We start from the raw sequence: 20586 nt of genomic DNA on the forward strand, positions 1-20586 counted from the left end.
TAAATCCATTATGGCACGTGATCCACCACGGTCAATTGAATAGCGGCAGATAAGCCATCGATCCACCGACAGACCGACTTCCTTCTCCCTCTCCATCCGGCGATCGCACGGCAAGAGATATCTAAGAGCATACAGACTGGGCCCAGCCTCTACAACCCTGTGCACTGTACGCCAGCCGTTGTGGTGAACTGTGTTGCGCGCTCCATAAATATGGCCGCCAGGTACGTTTACGAGTTCGGCTCATCTCAACCATCGCTCGAGCTGTCAAATCTGGCCATCTGGTTCCTTCCGACCCACCAGCCATTGCTTTCGTCCTTGTCATTTCCCCAAGCCGGTGCTAATGGTTTCATTCCTTTTCGCTCTGGTTCCTGCAGGCTTCCGACTCCTTGCAAGTTTGGCTGCAGCGTGACTCATACCTTTCCCATCGCCTCTCGTCAGTCGCCCATCTGGTGCCAAGTCGGTTGAAAGTCCAAAGCCGAGTTGTGTCCTCGTTCAAAAAGCAGAGCCTAGACTTCATCGACACTGTGCCATGCTTCTTGCTCGCCGTCATTCACATCAGCGCCTTCCGCGGTGTCAAGATGTGCATTCCAAGCGCTCTGGCAATTCCTGTCAGTGGCACCGACGTTGCTGATATTGATCATCACCAGCTTAACGTATCCGTGGGAGACTTCACATCTGCTCTGGCTATGGATCATTTTTCCACAAGATGGTGGTCTCGATCAAGAGTTACAACCGGCCTCGAAACACTTTCGACAGTGACAATTTCCGAACGGCATCAGTGCTACGGAGCGGACTAAATATCGTAAACGCCAACCTCTCATAGAACTGAGGCTCGCCATGCGGCGGATTGCTAAACATCTCTGCCGGCTCTGTTGAAGTAATGACCAAAGTTCACTCACTTCTCTACTCCCTGTCTTTGTCTTCGTGGCGCCGTCCACTCGCTGTCCCTCGGTGTGGCGAGCTCCTGCCGAAACTCCGGTCGCTCTGCTCAACGACTAAGAGGACGCCAATGGAAAACCGACTTTGCGCAGCGCACTACCTTCGAGATGGAGAAGGAACGACCGTACCGAGTAGCGCGAAAGGACATCCAGGATATTATGCTCCCAAGCCGATGGAAGGAATACCAAGATGTCCCCGCGCACATGTACACCCGTGTACATGGAATCTTCTCTCGCTCAGCCTTCGCCACACGATCCCCTGCCCATACAGCAATGCGAAAATGGGAAAAGGAGGTCGCAGCACAATCATTTTCGTCGTAATTAGCGACCTGCCCACACCAGTCCGGCAATGCGCAAAGGCATTCCCCGCCACTCACGGTATCCGCGCCACTCGGGACGACCTCGAAGACCCGATAGCGCTACTTCGGCAGGCAGCCTTCCCCCGAATTTGCGGACGGTGGTGCGCGAGCGGAAAGGCCAACCGGACATTTCGCATTGCCACCGACAACACCCTCATCACCAGCACCAGGAAGGCCTTCACCGCGGAATTTGTCACCAGGTGTACTATTGTTAGACATCGACAGGGCCCGCTTCCGCTGTCAGTTGGTCGGTGCGCCCGAAGGATCGCCAAAGGTCATTATCGTCCATATTGCACCAAACACTTCCCTGACGGTTCGAACAGCCGAAACCTTGAGAGTGCGGAACCAGGACGTTGCTGCCCAGAAAGTGGAGTTTCCAAACGCTGTCCGCGAATTGGAGGTAAACAAAGTGCAAGGCCGCCTTCGAATCATTACCCGGAGCAATATCTGGGAGGGCATTAAGTCGGCAGAGGGAATCAAGCTCCCGGCAGAGGGAGTCGAGGGCAAGGTCGCGGCGGAGGGAATCAAGGGCAAGGTTCGGCGAACACAAACAATACGGAATCAACACCTCGCGGCAGAGGGCAAGGTCCGGCGAACACAAACAATACCCAATCAACATCTCGCGGCAATACCCAATCAACACATCACGGCAGAGCGAATACAAACAACACCCAATCAACAACTCGCTGCAGAGCGAATACAAACAACACCCAATCAATATCTCGCATCACAGACCCCACCAAAATACAATCACATCGAAATCGATTATCTGTGCCATGTACCGTACGACCTGCTCTACCGGCGGATATCAGCAAGGTCAATGGAGCCAAGTACAAGTATGTCACCGTTGACACGTTTTAGGCAATGACGCAGGGTACCCTGGATGGTAGGGATGGAGGATGGAAAACGGCAACGACAAGTCGGCAGGATCCTAGATTCCGAACTCGACGCGGTCACCCGGCAACGAATGCACAATCAGTGATTCACGGAGCAGTGTGGACGACCACGACATCTGGCGGAAAAGCGAACCAGGGCAAATTCCCGCGACCCACGGCTGAGAGCGTCGACCTCAAATCCTCGAGAGGCTGGGCGCAATACCTGGAATTCGCGGAGCATGCTACAGCCCACAAGCGTATGGCCATCTGCCACGAGTGGATAGACCCCACTGGCCATACTAGACGACGGAGGGTCGTCGACAGTCTTCGCCCAAAGTCAGCGAAACATCCCACCTGGCTCCCCGGGCACCATGTGCGTTATCAACTTCAACGTCACAGCCGACTGCCACGTGAACCCCAACAACCACGGGTACACCGTCCAGTACGTTCACGGACGCTTTGATGCTGGTGATCTCACCTTTTGCAACCTATCCGTTCGCGCCTCCACACCGTCAGGAACGAATACCATGCTCCGTACCCAGCGAGTAGAGCACACGGTCCTCGACTGGGGACCTCGACAAGGAGAAAACTGGACCACCACCTGGCGCTTTAGTCAACCAACAACGATGCCGCGAGACGTCTTAGCCGCCGCCACCACGTCCCCGAGTGCAAGGGGTCGCGCATCCGGTTCACCTTCCAGTGCATGCCGGCCCATTCCTAAGGAACCCCGTAGCGAGGCCGCATGGAGGAGCTCCTCCACAACTACCTACTGCTCTAAAGGAACCCGACGACGTTGAAAGAACCGCAACGAGTACAGGCTCTGCAAGTTGCAACCGCGGAAGCCGCAGCGGATCTCTCGTTCCACACCCGAGTGGTCGAGTATGGCAACTGGGACGCATTCAGGTTGTACCAGCTTAGTCAGCTCCAACGGGAACGGATGGCTCGGCGCCGGCGGAATAGTCTTCCCCTTCAAACATCTGTGCCTCAGTTGCGCTGATTGACTCCGTGACTCGAAATTCGTTGACTGGACCGCCATCCCATCCGAATGATCAGTCCATTCACTCTACACATCATCAATATGGTCAGATCACAGCCATTCTCCACAGACGAATTCTCCATTCAGGATCCTTATGAAGGAGAAGTCGTCCATGGGGAATGTCGGTGACACATGACCTCCACTCCAACACCTCAGTCGACGATACTCATCCGGCTCTTAACGGCACCCTAACTCTTCGGCACATTCGCGTGCACCGTGAGCGGTCTTTATCTCCTTCCATTGAATTGCCGACTCTCTGGATCCCATCAGTCAGCAGAGCAATGGAAGGCGATTATAGGGACGACGACGACGACCAGGGTCGCCCCGTCGCTTCGTCCTCTGCCAGCGTAACCTCGGGGATCGTCCCCGCCGTGTGCTGGTTGTGCGGTAATCTCCGCGACGGAGATATGTTCCTCACCCCCTGCCTGCACCACATATGCCGGGAGTGCATCTTCGCGGCCTCGGAGCAGGTACGTCTAGTAGCATCGGTTGTACCCAGACCGTTCCCTCACATTACAACCCCTCAGTGCGATGGGGAACCATTCCGCTGCGGCGGTCGCAACAAGAGTGGGGTCAAGTGCCGGAGGGAACTCCAGTTCTCCGGTACCCCCTTCCACTGCTCAGACCAGGAGTGCCCCAGCGACATGAACAGTCGGTCCTACGCCTGTGTCGACCTCACGTGTGAGAGAAGCGTTGCGACTAGCGACCGAGATTGCGACTTAAGGTACCGAAAGGACAACTACGAGAATCTAGCGAAGCATCTGGCTACTACCCACTCGTTCCCATACTCAACCTCAGTATTCCAGACAGCCAGTCGATACGCGAAAAGATGGCGAACGGTGGCAAGAAAGACGGGAACGGAAAGAAGAGCGGCGACGGAGAGAACGGCAAGAAGAAGAAGCAGACAGCCCGCAAGACGGGGACGCCGGCAGTCCCTCCAGCTGTACCTCCGCCGGGACCCTCAAAACCGACTACGCGCTCAACGCGCGCATCCTCCGCAGCGGCCGCAAGTGACTCGTCTATGTTGAAGTCCCGTGTGAGAGAAGCTCTGCGACTAGCGACCGAGGTTGCGACGATTTGGTATCGAAAGGACAACTACGAGAATCTCGCGAAACATCCGGCGGCTACCCACGCGAGGGTCCAGAGATCGAAGAAAAAGAAGGGTTCTTTCGAGGCGTTGATGGAGAAAGCGGACTACCTTGGGTGCAAGGCAGTGTCGGAGTCGAGGTACAAGAGCAAGGGTGGCATTTCGAAGGAGAAGATGAAGGAAGCAAAGCGCCGCAGCGACGCGGCCGAGACAAACGAGAGGGATAAATTGAAGAAACGACTTGCGTACTTAAAGAAGCACATGGAAGAGTCGTCTTCGGAAGAGGAGAGTGACGGTGACGGAAACGGTGGGGAGTGTGTGAGTGCTCCGAACACGTTAAGGGGTAAGTTCCCTTCGTAACTCTCGTGGTAATCGCCCGCCGTTAACCTTGACGTAACCTTAGCGACATGGAAGTGGCAAGGTGGACTAATGATCAGCCCAGATCAACCCGGCTCCCAGATTGAGTTTCGCCATCCCCGGTCAGGGGAGTGTTCAAAACGGCACTAATCTTCAGTTTGGTACGTCAGATTGGTCATCCGCCGAAGTGCACGTTCCCGAAGGCACTGACTCTGCGACGAAGATTGGGCGGATATCGGTCGGGCGAGTTGGCAGAGGCAGAGATAAAACACTATGCCCATACATATGGATCGGTGATCTTGAAGTCGCCCTTCAGGAAGTTGATAGAGGAGATTGACTTTGAAGTGTCCCGGGCGCACAATCAGAGCATCGCGACAACCCCGGGGGCGACGCCGTTCGCTGAAAGGCATCGCTGGTATCAAGAGGCAGTCGATGCCCTCCAGGAGGCCGCTGAGACGTGCATCAGCGCCCTCTTCTCAGACTCGCTTCATGAGGACGGTCAACACCCTCACCGCAAACTTGCGCAAACGGGAACGCCTAGAGCAGCCTGAGAGCGTCGGAGGAACACCGGGTGTATTGCGAAAAGCTGGACAAACTCGACGCCGTGGTCGATCCTCTGACTGAGGATGCGGCCGCGAGAACGATTCAAGCGGCGACTGAGGTGTGGCGATTAATCATGAAGTGCCGCGAGGGGAAACCTGGTATTCTCTACAAGCTGGCAAGGAAGAGTTGGGAAGCACGCCTGCTCGACACAACGGTCAGCTAGTCGAGTTACCACCCCCGGCCAGAGGACGACCTTTGCGCCAGCCGATCTCGAATGAAGGATACTGGAATTGCCCTGTGGTCCTACCTCCGTGCTTCCTCTACGTGAGCGGAGAGGAAAAACCCTCGCCGCACTTTCCGACTTCGGTTGAGAATCCTATGGAAGCAACGGCTGCTAAAACCCTCTTGGATCGCCTGCAGATGAAGGGCGTCCCGATGTCGACCGTGGGAGTCCGACTCCCTACCGAGGCCAGCTTGCGAACATCCGCGAGGTACTTGGCCAAGCCATCGAAGAAAGACACATCCCAGCATCGGTCGGCAGAGTGCCGAAAGAACCCACTCATCCAACATCACACCAGCTTCCCACCCACAGCATGCGTCCTTTCACGATCTGTATCTGCGTCTGGCTCTTTGCTAGCTGCTGTTCGGCGTTCAGCTTTCGATCGTTGCTCGGTTTGGACCAGCGAGACGACGAGGACCACGATGAGGACGAAGCCTATGAAGACGACCCCGACGAACAAGACGGCTCGACAGAACGGGGCAAGTCCCACCGCGCAGGGTATACCTGCATTGCGGAACGCCGAGCGCAGTGGTGGTTGGTACAAGCCGTGCAGAATCGCGACGGTCCACCTGAACCTGCCGGCTGGCCTGAAGATGTGGATGAGGATGAGCGTCATTACTTCTCATTCGAGTATCATCTCGAGTTGGCTCATGTTTCGGCACATGGAATTGCTGCACGCCAAATGACGCTCATCCTCCTCCACATCTTCAGTTGGCTCATGTTTCGGCGCACATGGAATTGCTGCACGCCAAATGACGCTCATCCTCCTCCACATCTTCAGTTGGCTCATGTTTCGGCGCACATGGAATTGCTGCACGCCCAAGAGCAGCGCGACGGGGAAGCGAGATGGCTTGTGATGTGCCCCCGATCACCAGAAAACACGGGCGCGACGAGGACGACAAGGACGAGGGTGGTCGACGCCAGGAGAAGCGCGGTCGTCGTATGTAGGTGTAGGGCGCGGGCGCCGGCCCCTTGGACCCAGAAGCTCCAAAGACACGGGTCAGGGGTACATGCACTTCAACAAGCCTGTTCTCTACACCAAACGGCGGGTGGATGTAATCGCCGTGCTGTTGCCTTGGATGATCCATCCATGTACGACCTGTCGGAGATGCACTGGCAGATGGGCAGGAGGAGACGGAGACGACGATCGCCGTATTCCGATACCTCTGGATCCTATACGAGCCAACGATCGTTACCCGCATGGTCGATGGCCACCAGGTCGAGTTTTACTGGTGGCCACTCGACCAAATGAGGCACATCAGGACGCTGCAGAGGCGTGCCCGCTCGGCGGCTGCCTTCGGCCTCTGTCGAGTGGATTCAGAGGCGCGAATCTACACTGGGGGAGTTCGACGCGTGGATCAGAAAAGTGAGAAAGTACGCTGCGGTCGATGTCCCCCTCAAGCACGATCTTTTCCCAAAGGATGTGGACAAGTTGCGCAAGCACCACTGGCGGTGTACCACTTGTGGGTTCGAGTTCAAACACCTGAACAATCAACCTCCCTCGGCACACGTACGCTGGCACAGCACGGAGCTTCAAAAGCACTACGAGGAGGACTTCTCCAACGAAGACTATCCCGAGGAGGAAAAGGAGCGAGCGAGAAAAAGACGTCGCCGCGAGTAGTTGTTCGTAGTCCGTACGTACTTCATCAACACTCGGGACAAGGGCGGGCATGTGAAGGGAGTGCCAGAGTGCAGCTGATCTACGGAGGGTCTCTGCAGCGTATACTGCAAGATACCATGCAAGATACATTCAATTTGCCAGCATTACGACTGAACCCGCCCAGGCTCTGGCGCGCCTCCTGAGGGCCATGAGGCTCGGGACATTCAAGGAGAATACGGCAATCGCGTTCAGGTCAACGCTATAGCGACCGCGATCGCCTACAACGACCTTTCCGAGGTTCGCGCTTTCTTGACGACTGGCTAGGAAATACGCAACCTCGCAGATGCCTTTCGTCCGTATGCCCAAGCGACCGGACGTACTGGCATCACTATGGCGCTTGATCCAGACTCAGACACTCTTTCCGAGCGGGGCACTGATACAGGCGAACGCGCAGGGGAGGTTCGAGACGCTGAGGAGAGTGATCGAGAACCTTCAAAACCACTGGAACTCGACCCAGACTGCTGCGTGCGCGGAAGCACATCACGGTTACAACTACAAGTTGGATAAGCCGCACCGCGTGTGTAGCACGCAAAACAAACCAACCATGCGGTGGCTCAACCTCTCCTTGGCTACAGAGGCCCCTCTGTGAAAGCTGACCCTGACCCACGGCTGAGAGTGTCGACTTGAAGTTCCGGTCTTGAATTGCGGTCGACATCCAGCGACGGACACGCAGGCGGTAATCCACGGAGGAGTGTGGACCACGACGACCTCCGGTGGGGAGACGAACAAGGGCAAATTCCCCCGCCCCATGGCCGAAAGTGTGGACTTGAGGTACGGCCGCGGGTGGGCAGAGTACCTGGAATTTGCGGGGAACGCCACGGCCCACAAACGAATGGCTATCTGCCACGAGTGGATCGACAGCAACTGACAGGATAGTTCGCGTCTTCGCACAACACTCCCCCGACTCGAGCTGTCCAAAAGTCAGGCTGTCCAACTTCCACTCTCAACTCCATAACAATGAACAACACACTCCCTCTCCGACATCCACATCCACTCAACCCGTCAGTATGCCAAACGGACCAATCTGCCCGATCTGTATGATCAACCCTGGCACCCACTGCGGTCCGTGTGGGCACCTATATTGCCGTACGTGTATCGTCGGCCAAATGGTGACCCACTTGCACGCCCCACGCTGTGGCGTTTGTCGGTGAGTGGGGCGAAGGGGTAATCCAACTGATAAACGTGTATTGACTGCTTCTCTTAGAGGCCCTTGGCCAATTTACTTTAATCCGGGACGCCACGACCGTCAGTGCTGCATGTGCGGCACCTGGATCTCGTGTCGTACGATCAGCTCGTGTGGCATCCACACCGTATGCAATTCATGCTCCATTTTCCTCGTCCGGTGCACGAATCAAGTTCGTTGCCCGTCTTGTTATGTGGCTTTTGACTTCCCGCCGCTCACTTGGCTCCGAAAAGTTATTATTTAACGACACGGCGTGTAGTGTAGACTTTACTATCGTAATCCGCCATGCTCGACGAAGGAAGGTCATCGACAACCTCCCCGCGCAATGCCAACGCAACATTCCCGCCGGCTCCCCCGGTACTATGTGCGTTCTCAACTTTAACGTGACAGTAGACTGCCACGTGAACCCCAGCGACCACAGGTACACCGTCCAGTACGTTCACGGACAGATCTTCAACTGATCAATCGGAATGCGGATTTCACACACGTACGTCTGCAAACTGATGACCCAGGATTGGGTTACCAATTCTGGTGTGGAGCCAGTGACGTTGACGGTTCGAAGCTGGGAACCTCGCCTTCCGCAACCTGTCCCTCCGCGCCACCCCGTCCGGAACGATCACCATGGTCCTCAAGGCGAAAGCTGGACCAACACTGGCGTTTTAGTCAACCAACTACGATGCCGCGCGACGATATATCTGCTAGGACGACCCGACCTCCATGATGAGTGGGTGAAATACAGGGGAGGATCATGGCCCACTACGGAGAGAAGTATTACCCTGAAGCTCCACCTGCTACGCCGACCAAAGCGACTGGCACTTTGCGGCGTGGCCGGACAACGAGCGGACCAATGCGTATAGCACCGGGCTCGGCAAAACCAGGGCACTCTGTCAGGTGGAAGAGGGTTCCTACATGCGCCACCTCGTTGACGCCATCTTCACCTATATGGACCAGCATAGTTAGCAGAACGCGCAGAAGATCATTGTGAACCAAGAAGGCCGGTTCGAGTACTTCCGCACCATGTTACGGAACCTCGGCGGTCTTGTGGAGGACAAGGTCCTGACCATCCTGAACAAAGTACGGGAGGAGTGCAAGACGCACAAGGAGGACATCAAGCAAGATTTAGATGACCTCGCCACTGGCTGTACATATTGGGACAGGACGGATATTACAAGATTGATCCAACACACCATTTGGCTGCTCTGATGATTGCGCAGACATCTCGTACAATAGCGCGGGTCGTCGCGAACATGACCTGCGGCTGGGGCTCATCGTCGAGTCCTGTGGATCCCGGCCGGCTCTGGTTCGATGGAAGGCTTCAAGGGGAACAATGCACGCCGCGGGGCTCTCGTCGTGGCGTCAAGCACTAGGGATATGCCAGGGGGACGTCGCACTATTCAATGAAAGGAAGGGCAGACATGTTGGCGAAGAAGTTTCTCGTTGCCACGGAAAACCTTCACCAAGCGTCTGCTGCAGGAGCTCGCCAAACGCAACCCCACCGCGGCGGCCTACCTGATGATGTCCATGCCAGAGGTGTACGGGCCACATTCCGATGAGTTCCCCCCGCTGTTCGCCACTACCAACTATCAAGTGGTCGTTCACTCCGACCCGTCGGACGACGGCGTAGCCGGCGAGCTGAACCCGCACACAGGCCGCGCCACATGGAAGCTGACCCCCAAGGAGGAGCTTCCGGAGGAGCTTCCGGAGGAGCCTCAAGCCCGCAAGCCATGCACGCAATGGGTGGCAGGCTACGCCGCCGCTCCGCCAACCGTCGTCGGCGAGTGGATATTTGCGCTGCCAGAGCAAGGCTTCTACTTGGTGCTGCAACACGGGGATCTCACGGGAGGGCCATATCCAGAAGGCCTACGCATCCACACACGGGCCCTTGCCGCGTCCTTCAGACAAAAGAAATGGGCTGAATACGTCAGTGCTCGACTGCTGGATGGAGATACTGAAAAAGAGGCGACGGATGCGGCTAAAAGGGCGGGGATCCGATTGACAGGTTCCGAGGAGGACGCATCCGAGACGGTAACATGGCTTAGCCAGAGTGTGCGGCTGCAGACCATCCGCCGGGCCGAGTCACTCACTAGGCAAGTGTGGCCCCGCGAAGTTGTGATCGGCACAAAACAGTGCCCTGGGAAGCGCGAAGCTACCATGCGTAGGATTACGGCTGAACGCCTCTAAGTCGGAATCCATGCTAGAACGCCGCCAACATATCGAACGAGAAAAAGGAAATGATAAAAAAGATGGCGACGAGTACCGCCAAGATGCTTGCGGCGATGGAATCCCTCCGGAACCAGACCAAGCGGGATTTCCAAGTCGATCTCGTAATAAATGCGGCTTCGGCCCGTTTGAAGGTCGAGCTCGCGTCGGCTGCACGAAGAGCTGAATGGTCCCTCTTCCGTGTCCCTCTTCGAATGGGACACGGTGCCGTCGTTCACCGGGGTCCGCCGACGATACGTCCACACCGGCAACGAGGTTTACAAGTCGATCCAAGACCACATGATCGCCGTCCGGTGGTGCGGCCGCATTTACTGTACATCTGCGGGTACATACATCGGGACAGACTGGATCGTACTGGCACAATTCTCGGGGTCGGCGAGGAATCCTCGGTCGTGGGGCTTTCCCGACACTTGCGCGAACCAAGAATGTGGAGATTCATACATGAAGAGGTGCAGGTTTCAGAGCGCCTCTTCCTTCTTTCTTCTTTTTCCTTGCGCTCAACCTCTTTAGTTGACTTAAGCACGATGGGACGACAGAAGAATCCCAAGTCTGGAAGGGGTGGTGTGGTTGGGGGGGGGGGGGGGGGGCGGGGGGGGAGCGGGGGGGGGCGGGGGGGGGGGGGGGGTCGCCGCGCTCGGGCTCGCTTGTTGCATGATTTGTTGAGGCGGTTCAATCGGTTGACAGAGGCATACGTTGTGCGACGATTGGATGAGCACGGCTGGATTGGGTCGGGGCTGCTTGAGGCGTGGTAAGCTATCATGTATTGCGCTATTGCGTGTTCGCGTAGGGATGTAGGCGGTTGCAGGTTTGGGGGACAGTGGTTGTTTGCTAACTTTTCTTTTCGCTATACCTCTCCTCCCAGTGATGCTCTGCACCGCGCCAACCACTGGGCTGAGGTCAACTGCCGGGCGGGTCGTGCGGTGTCGCTGGAGACGGTTGAGCACTGCCCTATGATGATCGTGCCATCATTCTGAGACCTTGCGGGGTGGAGGTTCTCACTGTGGACGTTTCAGATCCCCTCTATCCCCCAGGAACGGAGGACGGGAGAACCGCACCGTCTCAAAAAGGCGGCGTCGGGTCCCTCTTCCTACGTTCTGGCGCGGGGTACGAGCGATGCTGCCGATACGTGCTGGACGGGGTGATCGGATATGCGTGATTTAGTCAGGACAGGTTGTGGAGTCTGTCGATCTCCACAATATCGTTAAGGAATACCGCTGGGCTATCTTGACTCGATGTGACATGCAGCCCATCGTCACCGATACGCTGACTACCGCCCAGACGAACGAGCTCAAGGACCTCGTCCCCGGAGGTCTACGCACCGCTATGGAAAACTTCTACGAGGACCTCAACGCACTGGCCGAACCGTACATACTCTTTTCAGGTTTGTGGATAACATCCAGCTGATCTTTGGAGAGCCCGGTGTCCACAGCCAGGAAGCATGCCCTTCTTGATGTTCAAGCTGCCTCCTCAATATCCACCTGGGAACTAGGGGTGCGCAGTTCGCCTCTCGACACGGTGTGCGTATCGAGACTGCCCTCCGAGCATCGGCCCGGGGTGCACTGGGAACTGGGCTCAAGAATGCGGCTACACGTGCCGCTTCCTACGCTGCTCTACGCCAGATCGGTACGGACGTTACCCCAAACAGTCCTTCACCCCTGGCGGTTTCAACAACTGAGCAATTGGCCGAAAAGGATGCATTGGCTGCAAGGGAGAAATCTTTCATTTACCTCCGGGACCAGCCACGGTCTTCAAACAAGGCAAGCCCACTGCCTATCCCGTGGGACCCGCTCGCATTATCAGTAGAAACCTGCAACTCATTTGGGAATCACTCACTTGGGAATCAAGAAACAGCGAACAGCGCAACAGCCGCAACAGCCGCAACAGCGAACATGTCCCTCAATCAGCACGAGCGAGAAACCGTAGAAGATGCGCTAGGCACCCTGAAAACCTGCAAGCTCCAGACGATAGCCGTAACCAAACTACCGAAAGGAATAAGGATTTTGCTTTTCGTCGAGATGGACGGCCCAATGTATATGGGTGCATACGAGGTAAGTGCCATGCCGCCCAGCCGATGTCCCATCTGCGTGCAAGATAATGCCCAGTAGTAGGGGCCCGTGTATCATATATGGAAACAACTTTGGCGCCTCGCCTGGGCGCCTACGGCTACCCGAGACATTATTGGCATTGACCAAGAATGCGTTGAGGAAACGGACGTTACACGCTCGCTTTGGCTAGCCATTATCTTTGCGATCAAACTCTGGCATTAAATCGGACACGTCGTGCTGGGGCCCGCTTTGTCCTACCAATTCCGTCTCGCGGGGCAGCAGGTGGTCGGCGTTCGCCATGGTGGATAAGCGTGTTATACTATCAGCCGCGTACGCCAGGCACGCAGTTCCCGACCGTGCTGAATGCGGGGGGGCGGGTTGCAGGGGCCAGCAGGAAAGATGGGAAGTTATCCGCCAGGGCATCGCCGCTCGCGCCCGCTGTCTGCAACGAAGGCTGCCAGACTTGCCGCCGCTTTCTCGGCGGACGCAGGAATCGGGAACCATCTGAGAGGGAGGCCGGTGGAAGCGACAAGTGGTCACAAGATCAACTAGAGACGTACCCCTCACTTGCATGGGCACTCAGGTTGTGCCTGGCTACGCTTCCATATCGCAAGAGATCCTACGAGTCTTTGAATACGGATGAGAGAGACACGGAGATGGCCATGGCCGTCTGCACATTCTACGCTCAGAGACTTCGGGACGTGTACAGTATCAATCCCAAGCTGGGATAGCCGTTCTGGTTACAGACTCAGGCTTTGAAAGCGACTTTGTTACTCCTATCGGCATCGACGACATCTACGCCGAGGCATCCTCCTCTTCCGACGACGAACGCACCTACGACGAATTCCTACGCGATACGGCATCGAACGCGGCTTCCCCTTCATCGACAAATAAGCAACCTCCGAACGGAGTCCATTGTGCTCTGGACGAGGAACGTAGTCCTTTAGAGTCTATGGACAAGGAGGAGGTTGCTTAGTATCCCACCGCCGCACTACCCCCCGCACTACCCGCCGCACTAAGCACATCCTCCCGAATGCCGCATTCGCCTCTCAATTCGCATCGGTTTATTTATCAACATACTTATGGGTTTACGGGTTTCCCTGGACATTAGGTCCTAAATTGCGCACTGCGCTCCCGATGGCTAGTTCTTCTTCATCGAAACATCCCTCCCTCCCACCGTAGTAGCTTTTTCAGTCATAGCACTCGTACGCTCAAAAGAGATAAGGGAACAGGAAAGGATAGGGTTATCTGTTATTTATTCACTCGAGAAGAAAAATAGAGAAGCTTACTAAGCAACCTCCTCCTCGTCCATAGACTCCAGAGGACTACATACTGTCCGTTCCTCGTCCAGAGCCCTTCAAGGCGTAAAGGCGGACGCGTCCCGTTGAAAGATGCCTTGTGTTACGTACGCAATCAGGCCGCGGAAAGTCCGACGTTCTTGGCTTGCTTTCGCCTAGCGCTTTTGCTCGCATAGATCAGCCAACTAAAATATTGCGGTCTGAACAGCATACGCATACCCCCAGTCCGGACATACCCCACATATAGCATCCACTCCACAAGGCACGCCACCATGGGAGCCGGTGTCTCCTCCAGTCGTCGCCCTCCAGTCGTCGCCGTCCATCCAGCAACCAGCAACCAAGTTACGTCTCCCAATCCCCCGTCACTTCCATTCAAGAAAGCCAAGCACCCCCGACCACGACAAGTCTCCTTCCCCCGCATACACCAAAACACATCCCGCCGCGGCCGCTACATGCGTCTAGCCGTACGGTTCGACCCCGGCGGAAAAGATGCGCGACGGGCGTTCAAAAGCGCAAAGAAGTGGAGGGCGGCGTGGGTGGAGTTTGTGACATTGCTGGAGGCGGGAGCGAGGGGGTGTGCGGCTTGGAGCGAGGTACAGTACGTCTCATACAAAAATCACATAAACCCTGCAAAAAACCAGAATCCGCCTTACTCACATTTTCCGTTCCCCCACCCCCCCCCCCCCCCCCACAGTACGAAACACTCAACCGACCCATCGGCTTCAGCGGCCCCTTCACGCATACCTCCCACCTCATCGCTCAACTCCCTGCTTTGTCGCACACCTTTCTGACGCAGCTTGACGCGCACATTACACTGCTTGCGCTCATGTCGCACCAGCCGACGCACGCGCGCGAGGCTATCAAGCGGGAGGAGGGGGTTATGATGTTGCGGAACATGATGGCGACGCTTGGGGAGATGTGGGGCGCGGTTGGGAAGATTTGTGGGGAGATGGAGGGGGCGTTTGGTGGCAGTGATAAGGAGGGGGGCAAGGACGGGGGAAGGGAGGACGATTGGGGAAGGGACGGGTGTGTGGAGGCGAAGATGAAGATTCTGAAGCGGGTGGGGAGGGTGTTTGGGAAAGCGGCGAGGCGGTGGGAGTGCGTGTGTGTGGAGGAGGTTAAAGCAGTGGGGAGTTTGAGGGAGTGGTGGAGGAAGGATTGGATGGTGAGTTTTCTTATCCCACCCTCATCTTTCCGCCCTAGCGTTTACTCCGCATGTGAAAACATGCCTTCGCGAATCGGTTTTCTCAATTATTCATCTCGGACATAGGCACGAATGAAGAACTCCACGACGGACACCACCCCGACTTACCTCACCCTCCTCGACACCTGGCACACGCTGCTCACCTCCCCAGCCGCACTTCCTTCCAGAACAGGCGTCACCCGCGCCACCGCCATCCTTTCCAGCGCGCTCACCCAGCAACACGACAGCGAGCGCGCTACCTCCCAAAACATCGCGCTCGTGCGCAAACTCAGTCGGAATGCGACCGCCGCGTCGAAGAAGCTTTCCAGGGGCCGTGTCGCGCCTGCCGACGCTGCGGTGGAGTATAGTGTGAAGGGAGTGAAGGAACGGAGGAAGTTGTCACAGGATCTGCATGCGTTGGATGTGGCGAAGGAGCGGTTGGAGGAAGGTGTGAGGAGGAACAAGGAGTTAGCGGAAGGGGTTGTCTGCAGGGCCGTGGGTGGGCTGTGGGGGAGTTTGGGGAGGTATGGGGTGGTTTTAGAGGGGTTGTATGTGGGGGTGCTGAGGGAGCGGGAGAGTGCAGCTTTTTTGGACGGGGACAAGTTGATGCAAGTGTCGAGTGCCGACTCTGCACCTGTGCAGCGGCCATCACGGGAAGAGGTGCTGAATCCCGCAGTGGCACATCCGCCACCTTCGGAGCTGGCCCACTCGCAGGCAATAGCCCGGCCGCGACGAGCCAGTCGAGTCAAGATCCCACTATACGAGTACACTTTGGACCACTCGCCAACATCTATCCCCGCCTTCCCACCCGTCGTACCCCCCAAACGCGACCAGAAACGCCCATCCTCCGCCACGTATCCTATTCCCCTCCCCGCCCTCCCCGACCCCAACCCCAACCCGCCAGCTATCCCACCCAAGAAACCAAAATCATCCCCCAACACCCTCACATCCCGCCCCCACTCCGCGCGCGCATCCTACCCAGTCATCAAATCCCTCTACCCCTCCCTCGATGCCCCCTCCCTCACAGACCAAGCACACCCCGACCTCCATCTCCACCCACACCCCCCAACAGCCCCACCCCTCCACCACTTCCCCCGCTCGCATTCATCCATTTCGTCCAATTCACAGGACCCCGACAACACCGCATTCCCAACCACCCTCCTCCCGTCCTCATCCCATTCATCAACAAACACGCTCGCCACAACAACAACCACACCACCCAAAACGAAAACGAGCAAGAAAGTCAATGCGCCGCCCCCGCCGCCGTTCGCGCCGGGGTACGATCCCACGCTGCGGGAACCATCGCGCATCCCGACTACAACAACATTGGAACCGCTACCACAGCCCTCCTCGCAGATCCGAAAACCCGCCCCGCCACCCATCCCCGCGCGCCCGGCGCACATCCGAAAACGGCTGTACAAACCAGCAGGCGAGAAGGGGTCAGAGAGGGTCGCGGCGCCGGCGGTGCCTGAGAGGAGGAAAAGGCCCAGGTCGGGGGGGAAGAGGGAGGGGGTTGCTTGTTGAGCGTGTTTGGGCGGGCGTGGAGCCGGGGATCATCTCATACCCCACTTATCTTTTGGGTGGGTTTATCTTCATACCCGTTTATCTTTTTGACATTTTTCCCAATTTTTGTACATACGGTCTCTCCTGCGGTCGGCGTTGAGCGCCCCTGACCTATATTTCATATTGGTCATATCGTAACAGAACGTTTTTCATGCTCTAGCGAGGTTTCCTCATGCACAGATATACTACTTTCTGTGGATCGAAACCCACCCCGCCTTCGGTTTCTGCCAATCCGCAGTGACCCCAATTCCTGCACCGTGACACCTGCCCTCACGCGCAGCGACGTACGGAAATGACTGAGGAGAATCGTTGCGATCATCAATGGGATGGAAGTTTTTGATGGGGCTGGCACTTCTTCCAAGATGTTGTTCTGGGACTTGGGGGATGTGTTTTTGTGTGGTTGATGAAGGTCCGACACACTTGTTGGGTTTCGGACTTTTTGTTGGCAGCGGGTGAACGCGAAAACGTGTTGTGCTTACTCGCAACTCGCAACCGAAGGTAAAGGGAAAGCCAGGACGAAAAAGACGCAGGTAGCATCGTAGATGTACCACGATGTGGAACACCATAGGCGCCAACCCGACGGAAGAAACCCGGTTACGCGGAGAACGGAACACAATGAAAGGAATATGTGCTTGACAAAGGAGTGGTATACAACGAGACAGAGAGAGGGGGAGAGAGGGAGAGAGGGAGGCAGCAAGAACGCAGGGAATCACAACCCACCCCTTACACAACCCGATGAACACCATCAACCTCATCAATGCCCTCAATCCTAACCCCAATATCCTGCAAGATCCCGTCGTTGAGACGGTAGCACCACCCGTAAATGGTAAGCTTCTGCCCGCGCTTCCAGGCGTTCTGGACGATGGAGGTGTAGGCGATGGCGTGCGCGGAGCGCGAGCAGTTGATTTCGACCATGCGGTCGCATTTCTCGGATTCGGTGAGGTGTTTGAGGGTGGGAGCATGGAAGCTGTAGAGTTCTGTGTTGCGGAAGGTCGATGGAGGATTGTCAGGCGCTTTGCGAGACTTTTGATGTGTATCACCTTGCCATTTGGACCACATACCTTTCACGGTACGAATCCAGTTATCAACGATCCCAAACTGCTGGTTCTGCAGCGCAGCCGCGACACCTCCGCATCCGTAATGGCCACAGACAATGATGTGCCTGACCTTGAGGACGTCGACGGCGTATTGGAGGACACTGAGGCAGTTCAGATCGGCGTGCTGGACGATGTTGGCGATGTTGCGGTGCACGAACACCTCTCCTGGGCCCAATTTCAGGAGCTGCGACATTTAGTTAGTACGTGATCAAGCGGTTCGAAGACGCAGGTATGCACTTGTCTCACCTCGTTAGCGGGAACACGTGAGTCGGCGCATCCGATCCAAAGGACCTCGGGAACCTGCCTCTGAGCGAGCTTCTCGAAGAAACCGGGTTTGGCGGCGCTGATCTCTGCAGCCCCTGCGAGGTATTCCATTTTTGTCAGCTGGAGGCGCTCCCTCGGCGTTTACGAAAGACTAACGGCGGTGGAAGATGGTTCCCGCATACTCACATTCCCTGTTGTTCTGCATCATGATTTCAGGGGTCAGATGAGGGGCGGGCGTTGTTGGTGTAGCCATGGTGGCAAGAGTAGTGTCCTATGGGCAAGATGGGTAATTCTGGTCATCTCAAGAGAGTCGTCAAGTGAGCCCATTTCGGAGGGGGCGTGTCCTCACCTGGGTATATATGTATGCAAGAAAAGCTCTCTAGATGAAGAGGAGAGAGAGGAAGACAGATACTGTACGTCCTGAGTTGGAGGTTATGTGATGCAGCCTTGGGATCGCCCGCGATGAGACCAGGAAGAAAGGACGCAGACATCCATACGGACGCTGACTCGACGCGACAAGGACACATCATCCCCAGCATAGCCACCAGCAGAAGTCGCCGGCCTGCCTGCCCATCTGAACAAGTACATACAGTACACACAGCAACAGCGTTAGGGTTGTGTTCCTCGCGAGGTAACGGTCTTTCCGCGCAGAGGGTAAACTCAGACCTTCCGCGAGCTCGGCGAGAGAAACAGCCTCCCGTACAGTACGAGCAAACAGCCGTACGAGCAAACTCGCCACCGCTAGACGTTCCTTTCCTATTGCGCACCGTCCGCATCCGGCAACGCGAGTCTGTTTGCACATCTATGGTTGTATCACGGGAAGGCGGCGAAATAAACCCAAATGAAGTCTGCAGGTGCATTTGCGGTGTACGGGACGGGCTCGTTGTTATTTGGTATGAGGGGTATTGAGTTCATACGCGAGGAATTGTGGCGACGTGTGGAGACAGCCCTCTCCAGTGCGCTGGGGATAGCTACCACCACATACCCCACCGACGGCCCACCCTCCACCCTCCACCCTCCCGCAGCAAACCGAGCCCAGCCATCGTCCATGAGACCACCAGTCCAAAATCAACTCACGAAAACTAAACAGAAAGAACGAAAATCGACGCCGTTAGCCTTTCTCACGCTGATACGCGAGGTTAAGGGGATGGATCATACCTGTTGCAGGAACTGGATAATGATCATAAGGGGGCAGCGGGAGAGCAGTTGTGTGGCGTCAGTAAAAGCTATCAAGCGACATCCGGGCGCATGCACCTTGCAACTACATACCGACTCGGCCACAATCCGCGCGCGCGCATTCAACGACAACTTCATCTCACTAATCTCCTTATCAACCTCCTCCATAAACTGCACGATGAAATCCACCAGTTTGTGCTTATACATCGTCTCCGTGTGCGTGTTTGTTATCAAAAAGGAGATATCATATCCCTTGACAAAAAAATCCCATCAGTCCCCACTGTGTCACACCCACCAGAACGGGGATCTGAGCACACACTTACAGGCACCGGCTTTCGTCTCAAGATATAGAACCCCTCAGCGCGCATCATCAAGAACCTCGTGAATTTATGGCAGAGGATACGTTCGATCTCGTCGGCCTGTTTGACTTTTATGGAGATGCGGAGGGAGTTGATGGAGCCTTCGATGAGGGTTTTTTCGTTCTCATTGCGGGAGATTTGGACGGGGGTTAGGAGGACTTCTGGGGTTACTCTGGTGAGATCAGAGAGGGAGGGTGGGTTAGTGTCGCGAGCAAAGCGAGCCACATGGTGCCGGAGGGGAAGGGTTGCCACTGAGTGGGATTTTGTTTACGAACCGGGCTTCGACTTCGGGTTTGTTGTGCCGCTCGACGACTTGTGAGGCAAAGTTTTCGAGACAGAGGGCGGCGGTTAGCGTGGCGCGCACGGCAGCGAGGTAGGGGCGTAGTGTGTTTGACTGAGGGGGGTGAGGGAAGGGATGGGTTAGATTGTGGGTGGGTGGCGACGGGAGTTTTTGTCAGTTCTGACAGGCAGCACGCCGATACCACACCCAGGGCAAATAGTAGCCCGACCCTGCCGAGGCCCGGGTCATCCCAGCCTACCGCCATCTACTCCAGGAAACGTCACGCCAAGACCCAGATGCCCATGGGTCCCATCCTCCCGCTCCTCATCCTTCCCTGGCACACCCATCCCCGGCTGTGCATTTCCTCCCGCTCCCTGATCCCACTAAGCAGCTCCATAGCGGGTATGCGATATCGATCGGGTTCTCTCCCCCAGTCGTCCCCGGATTGTCCCGCTGTCGGCGAAGGACGGACGGTGATCACGTTGTTGTTGTTGTTGGCGCGATTCGGACGGGATGCGATGGAAGTAGACTGGGCCCTGTCTGCTGTGGAGACGGGACTTACCATTGGTGGAGTGGTTGTGGCGTGGTTGCTGGGATTGTTGTGTGGGAAGGTGCGAGGGGTGTTTGTGATGGGAAGGGGATGAGGCGGGCGGGCGCAAGTTTCCTGCTTCATGACACTCCGTCGCTCTCCTACGCCGTACCTTAGCCTTCCGACCGTATACATACACTCCACAGAAGCTACCCACAGCGACCCTGCATACCGCCAGCTTATCCGCTCACAGC

The 20586-nt window shown here is 56.4% G+C and overlaps 8 protein-coding genes across 8 annotated transcripts; 6 read left to right on the forward strand and 2 right to left on the reverse strand.

Annotated features, from left to right (window-relative positions):
- Positions 1-102: 102 nt before the first annotated feature.
- On the forward strand, positions 103-1769 carry EV422DRAFT_526600 (uncharacterized protein). The gene is made up of 2 exons (XM_053070151.1): positions 103-221; positions 375-1769. Exon 2 carries the CDS (start codon positions 881-883, stop codon positions 1757-1759), a length of 879 nt encoding a protein of 292 aa, XP_052926185.1. The 5' UTR covers positions 103-221; positions 375-880; the 3' UTR covers positions 1760-1769.
- Positions 1770-1991: 222 nt separating this feature from the next.
- EV422DRAFT_526601 (uncharacterized protein) lies at positions 1992-2650 on the forward strand. Its single transcript, XM_053070152.1, has one exon. It carries the CDS (start codon positions 2162-2164, stop codon positions 2633-2635), a length of 474 nt encoding a protein of 157 aa, XP_052926186.1. The 5' UTR covers positions 1992-2161; the 3' UTR covers positions 2636-2650.
- A 6685-nt stretch (positions 2651-9335) lies between these two features.
- On the forward strand, positions 9336-10499 carry EV422DRAFT_505811 (uncharacterized protein; the record flags this gene model as incomplete). The annotated part of the gene is made up of 3 exons (XM_053068514.1): positions 9336-9459; positions 9533-9618; positions 9723-10499. 3 exons carry the CDS (start codon positions 9336-9338, stop codon positions 10497-10499), a joined length of 987 nt encoding a protein of 328 aa, XP_052926187.1.
- A 62-nt stretch (positions 10500-10561) lies between these two features.
- EV422DRAFT_566780 (uncharacterized protein) lies at positions 10562-13559 on the forward strand (the record flags this gene model as incomplete). Its single annotated transcript, XM_053072475.1, has 7 exons — positions 10562-10742; positions 11223-11286; positions 11401-11473; positions 11552-11642; positions 11704-11902; positions 12028-12586; positions 13293-13559. 7 exons carry the CDS (start codon positions 10562-10564, stop codon positions 13557-13559), a joined length of 1434 nt encoding a protein of 477 aa, XP_052926188.1.
- Positions 13560-13977: 418 nt separating this feature from the next.
- EV422DRAFT_578003 (uncharacterized protein) lies at positions 13978-15731 on the forward strand (the record flags this gene model as incomplete). The annotated part of the gene is made up of 4 exons (XM_053073273.1): positions 13978-14474; positions 14576-15046; positions 15152-15588; positions 15707-15731. The coding sequence occupies exons 1-4, from the start codon at positions 14154-14156 to the stop codon at positions 15729-15731; spliced, it is 1254 nt and encodes a 417-aa protein (XP_052926189.1). The 5' UTR covers positions 13978-14153.
- A 212-nt stretch (positions 15732-15943) lies between these two features.
- Positions 15944-17067, forward strand: EV422DRAFT_526613 (uncharacterized protein). The gene has a single exon (XM_053070153.1). The coding sequence runs from the start codon at positions 16074-16076 to the stop codon at positions 16725-16727; it is 654 nt and encodes a 217-aa protein (XP_052926190.1). The 5' UTR covers positions 15944-16073; the 3' UTR covers positions 16728-17067.
- Positions 17068-18470, reverse strand: EV422DRAFT_526615 (carbonic anhydrase). The gene is made up of 4 exons (XM_053070154.1): positions 18175-18470; positions 17971-18083; positions 17689-17908; positions 17068-17604 (listed from the first exon to the last, which is right to left on the reverse strand). The coding sequence occupies exons 1-4, from the start codon at positions 18239-18241 to the stop codon at positions 17351-17353; spliced, it is 654 nt and encodes a 217-aa protein (XP_052926191.1). The 5' UTR covers positions 18242-18470; the 3' UTR covers positions 17068-17350.
- A 122-nt stretch (positions 18471-18592) lies between these two features.
- EV422DRAFT_526617 (uncharacterized protein) lies at positions 18593-20466 on the reverse strand. Its single transcript, XM_053070155.1, has 6 exons — positions 20366-20466; positions 19799-19917; positions 19488-19695; positions 19258-19416; positions 19147-19158; positions 18593-19070 (listed from the first exon to the last, which is right to left on the reverse strand). Exons 1-6 carry the CDS (start codon positions 20366-20368, stop codon positions 19062-19064), a joined length of 510 nt encoding a protein of 169 aa, XP_052926192.1. The 5' UTR covers positions 20369-20466; the 3' UTR covers positions 18593-19061.
- Between the last annotated feature and the right edge of the window lie 120 nt (positions 20467-20586).

This window comes from Fimicolochytrium jonesii, assembly GCF_025526975.1.
Source record: "Fimicolochytrium jonesii strain JEL569 chromosome Unknown EV422scaffold_9, whole genome shotgun sequence".
Lineage (NCBI taxonomy): Eukaryota > Fungi > Chytridiomycota > Chytridiomycetes > Spizellomycetales > Powellomycetaceae > Fimicolochytrium > Fimicolochytrium jonesii.

Bases quoted from the DNA above. Each gene is read 5' to 3' on its own strand.
- EV422DRAFT_526615 (XM_053070154.1), bottom strand. From the start codon at position 18,241: ATGGCTACACCAACAACGCCCGCCCCTCATCTGACCCCTGAAATCATG. The intron at 17,909-17,970 runs GTGAGACAAGTG...TAAATGTCGCAG, and splicing joins CACGTGTTCCCGCTAACGAG to CTCCTGAAATTGGGCCCAGG. The intron at 17,605-17,688 runs GTATGTGGTCCA...TCCGCAACACAG, and splicing joins CTGGATTCGTACCGTGAAAG to AACTCTACAGCTTCCATGCT.
- EV422DRAFT_526613 (XM_053070153.1), top strand. From the start codon at position 16,074: ATGCCCCCTCCCTCACAGACCAAGCACACCCCGACCTCCATCTCCACC.
- EV422DRAFT_526600 (XM_053070151.1), top strand. From the start codon at position 881: ATGACCAAAGTTCACTCACTTCTCTACTCCCTGTCTTTGTCTTCGTGG.
- EV422DRAFT_526617 (XM_053070155.1), bottom strand. The intron at 19,696-19,798 runs GTTCGTAAACAA...TGATCTCACCAG, and splicing joins AAACCCGAAGTCGAAGCCCG to AGTAACCCCAGAAGTCCTCC. The intron at 19,417-19,487 runs GTAAGTGTGTGC...TTTTTTGTCAAG, and splicing joins TGAGACGAAAGCCGGTGCCT to GGATATGATATCTCCTTTTT.
- EV422DRAFT_526601 (XM_053070152.1), top strand. From the start codon at position 2,162: ATGACGCAGGGTACCCTGGATGGTAGGGATGGAGGATGGAAAACGGCA.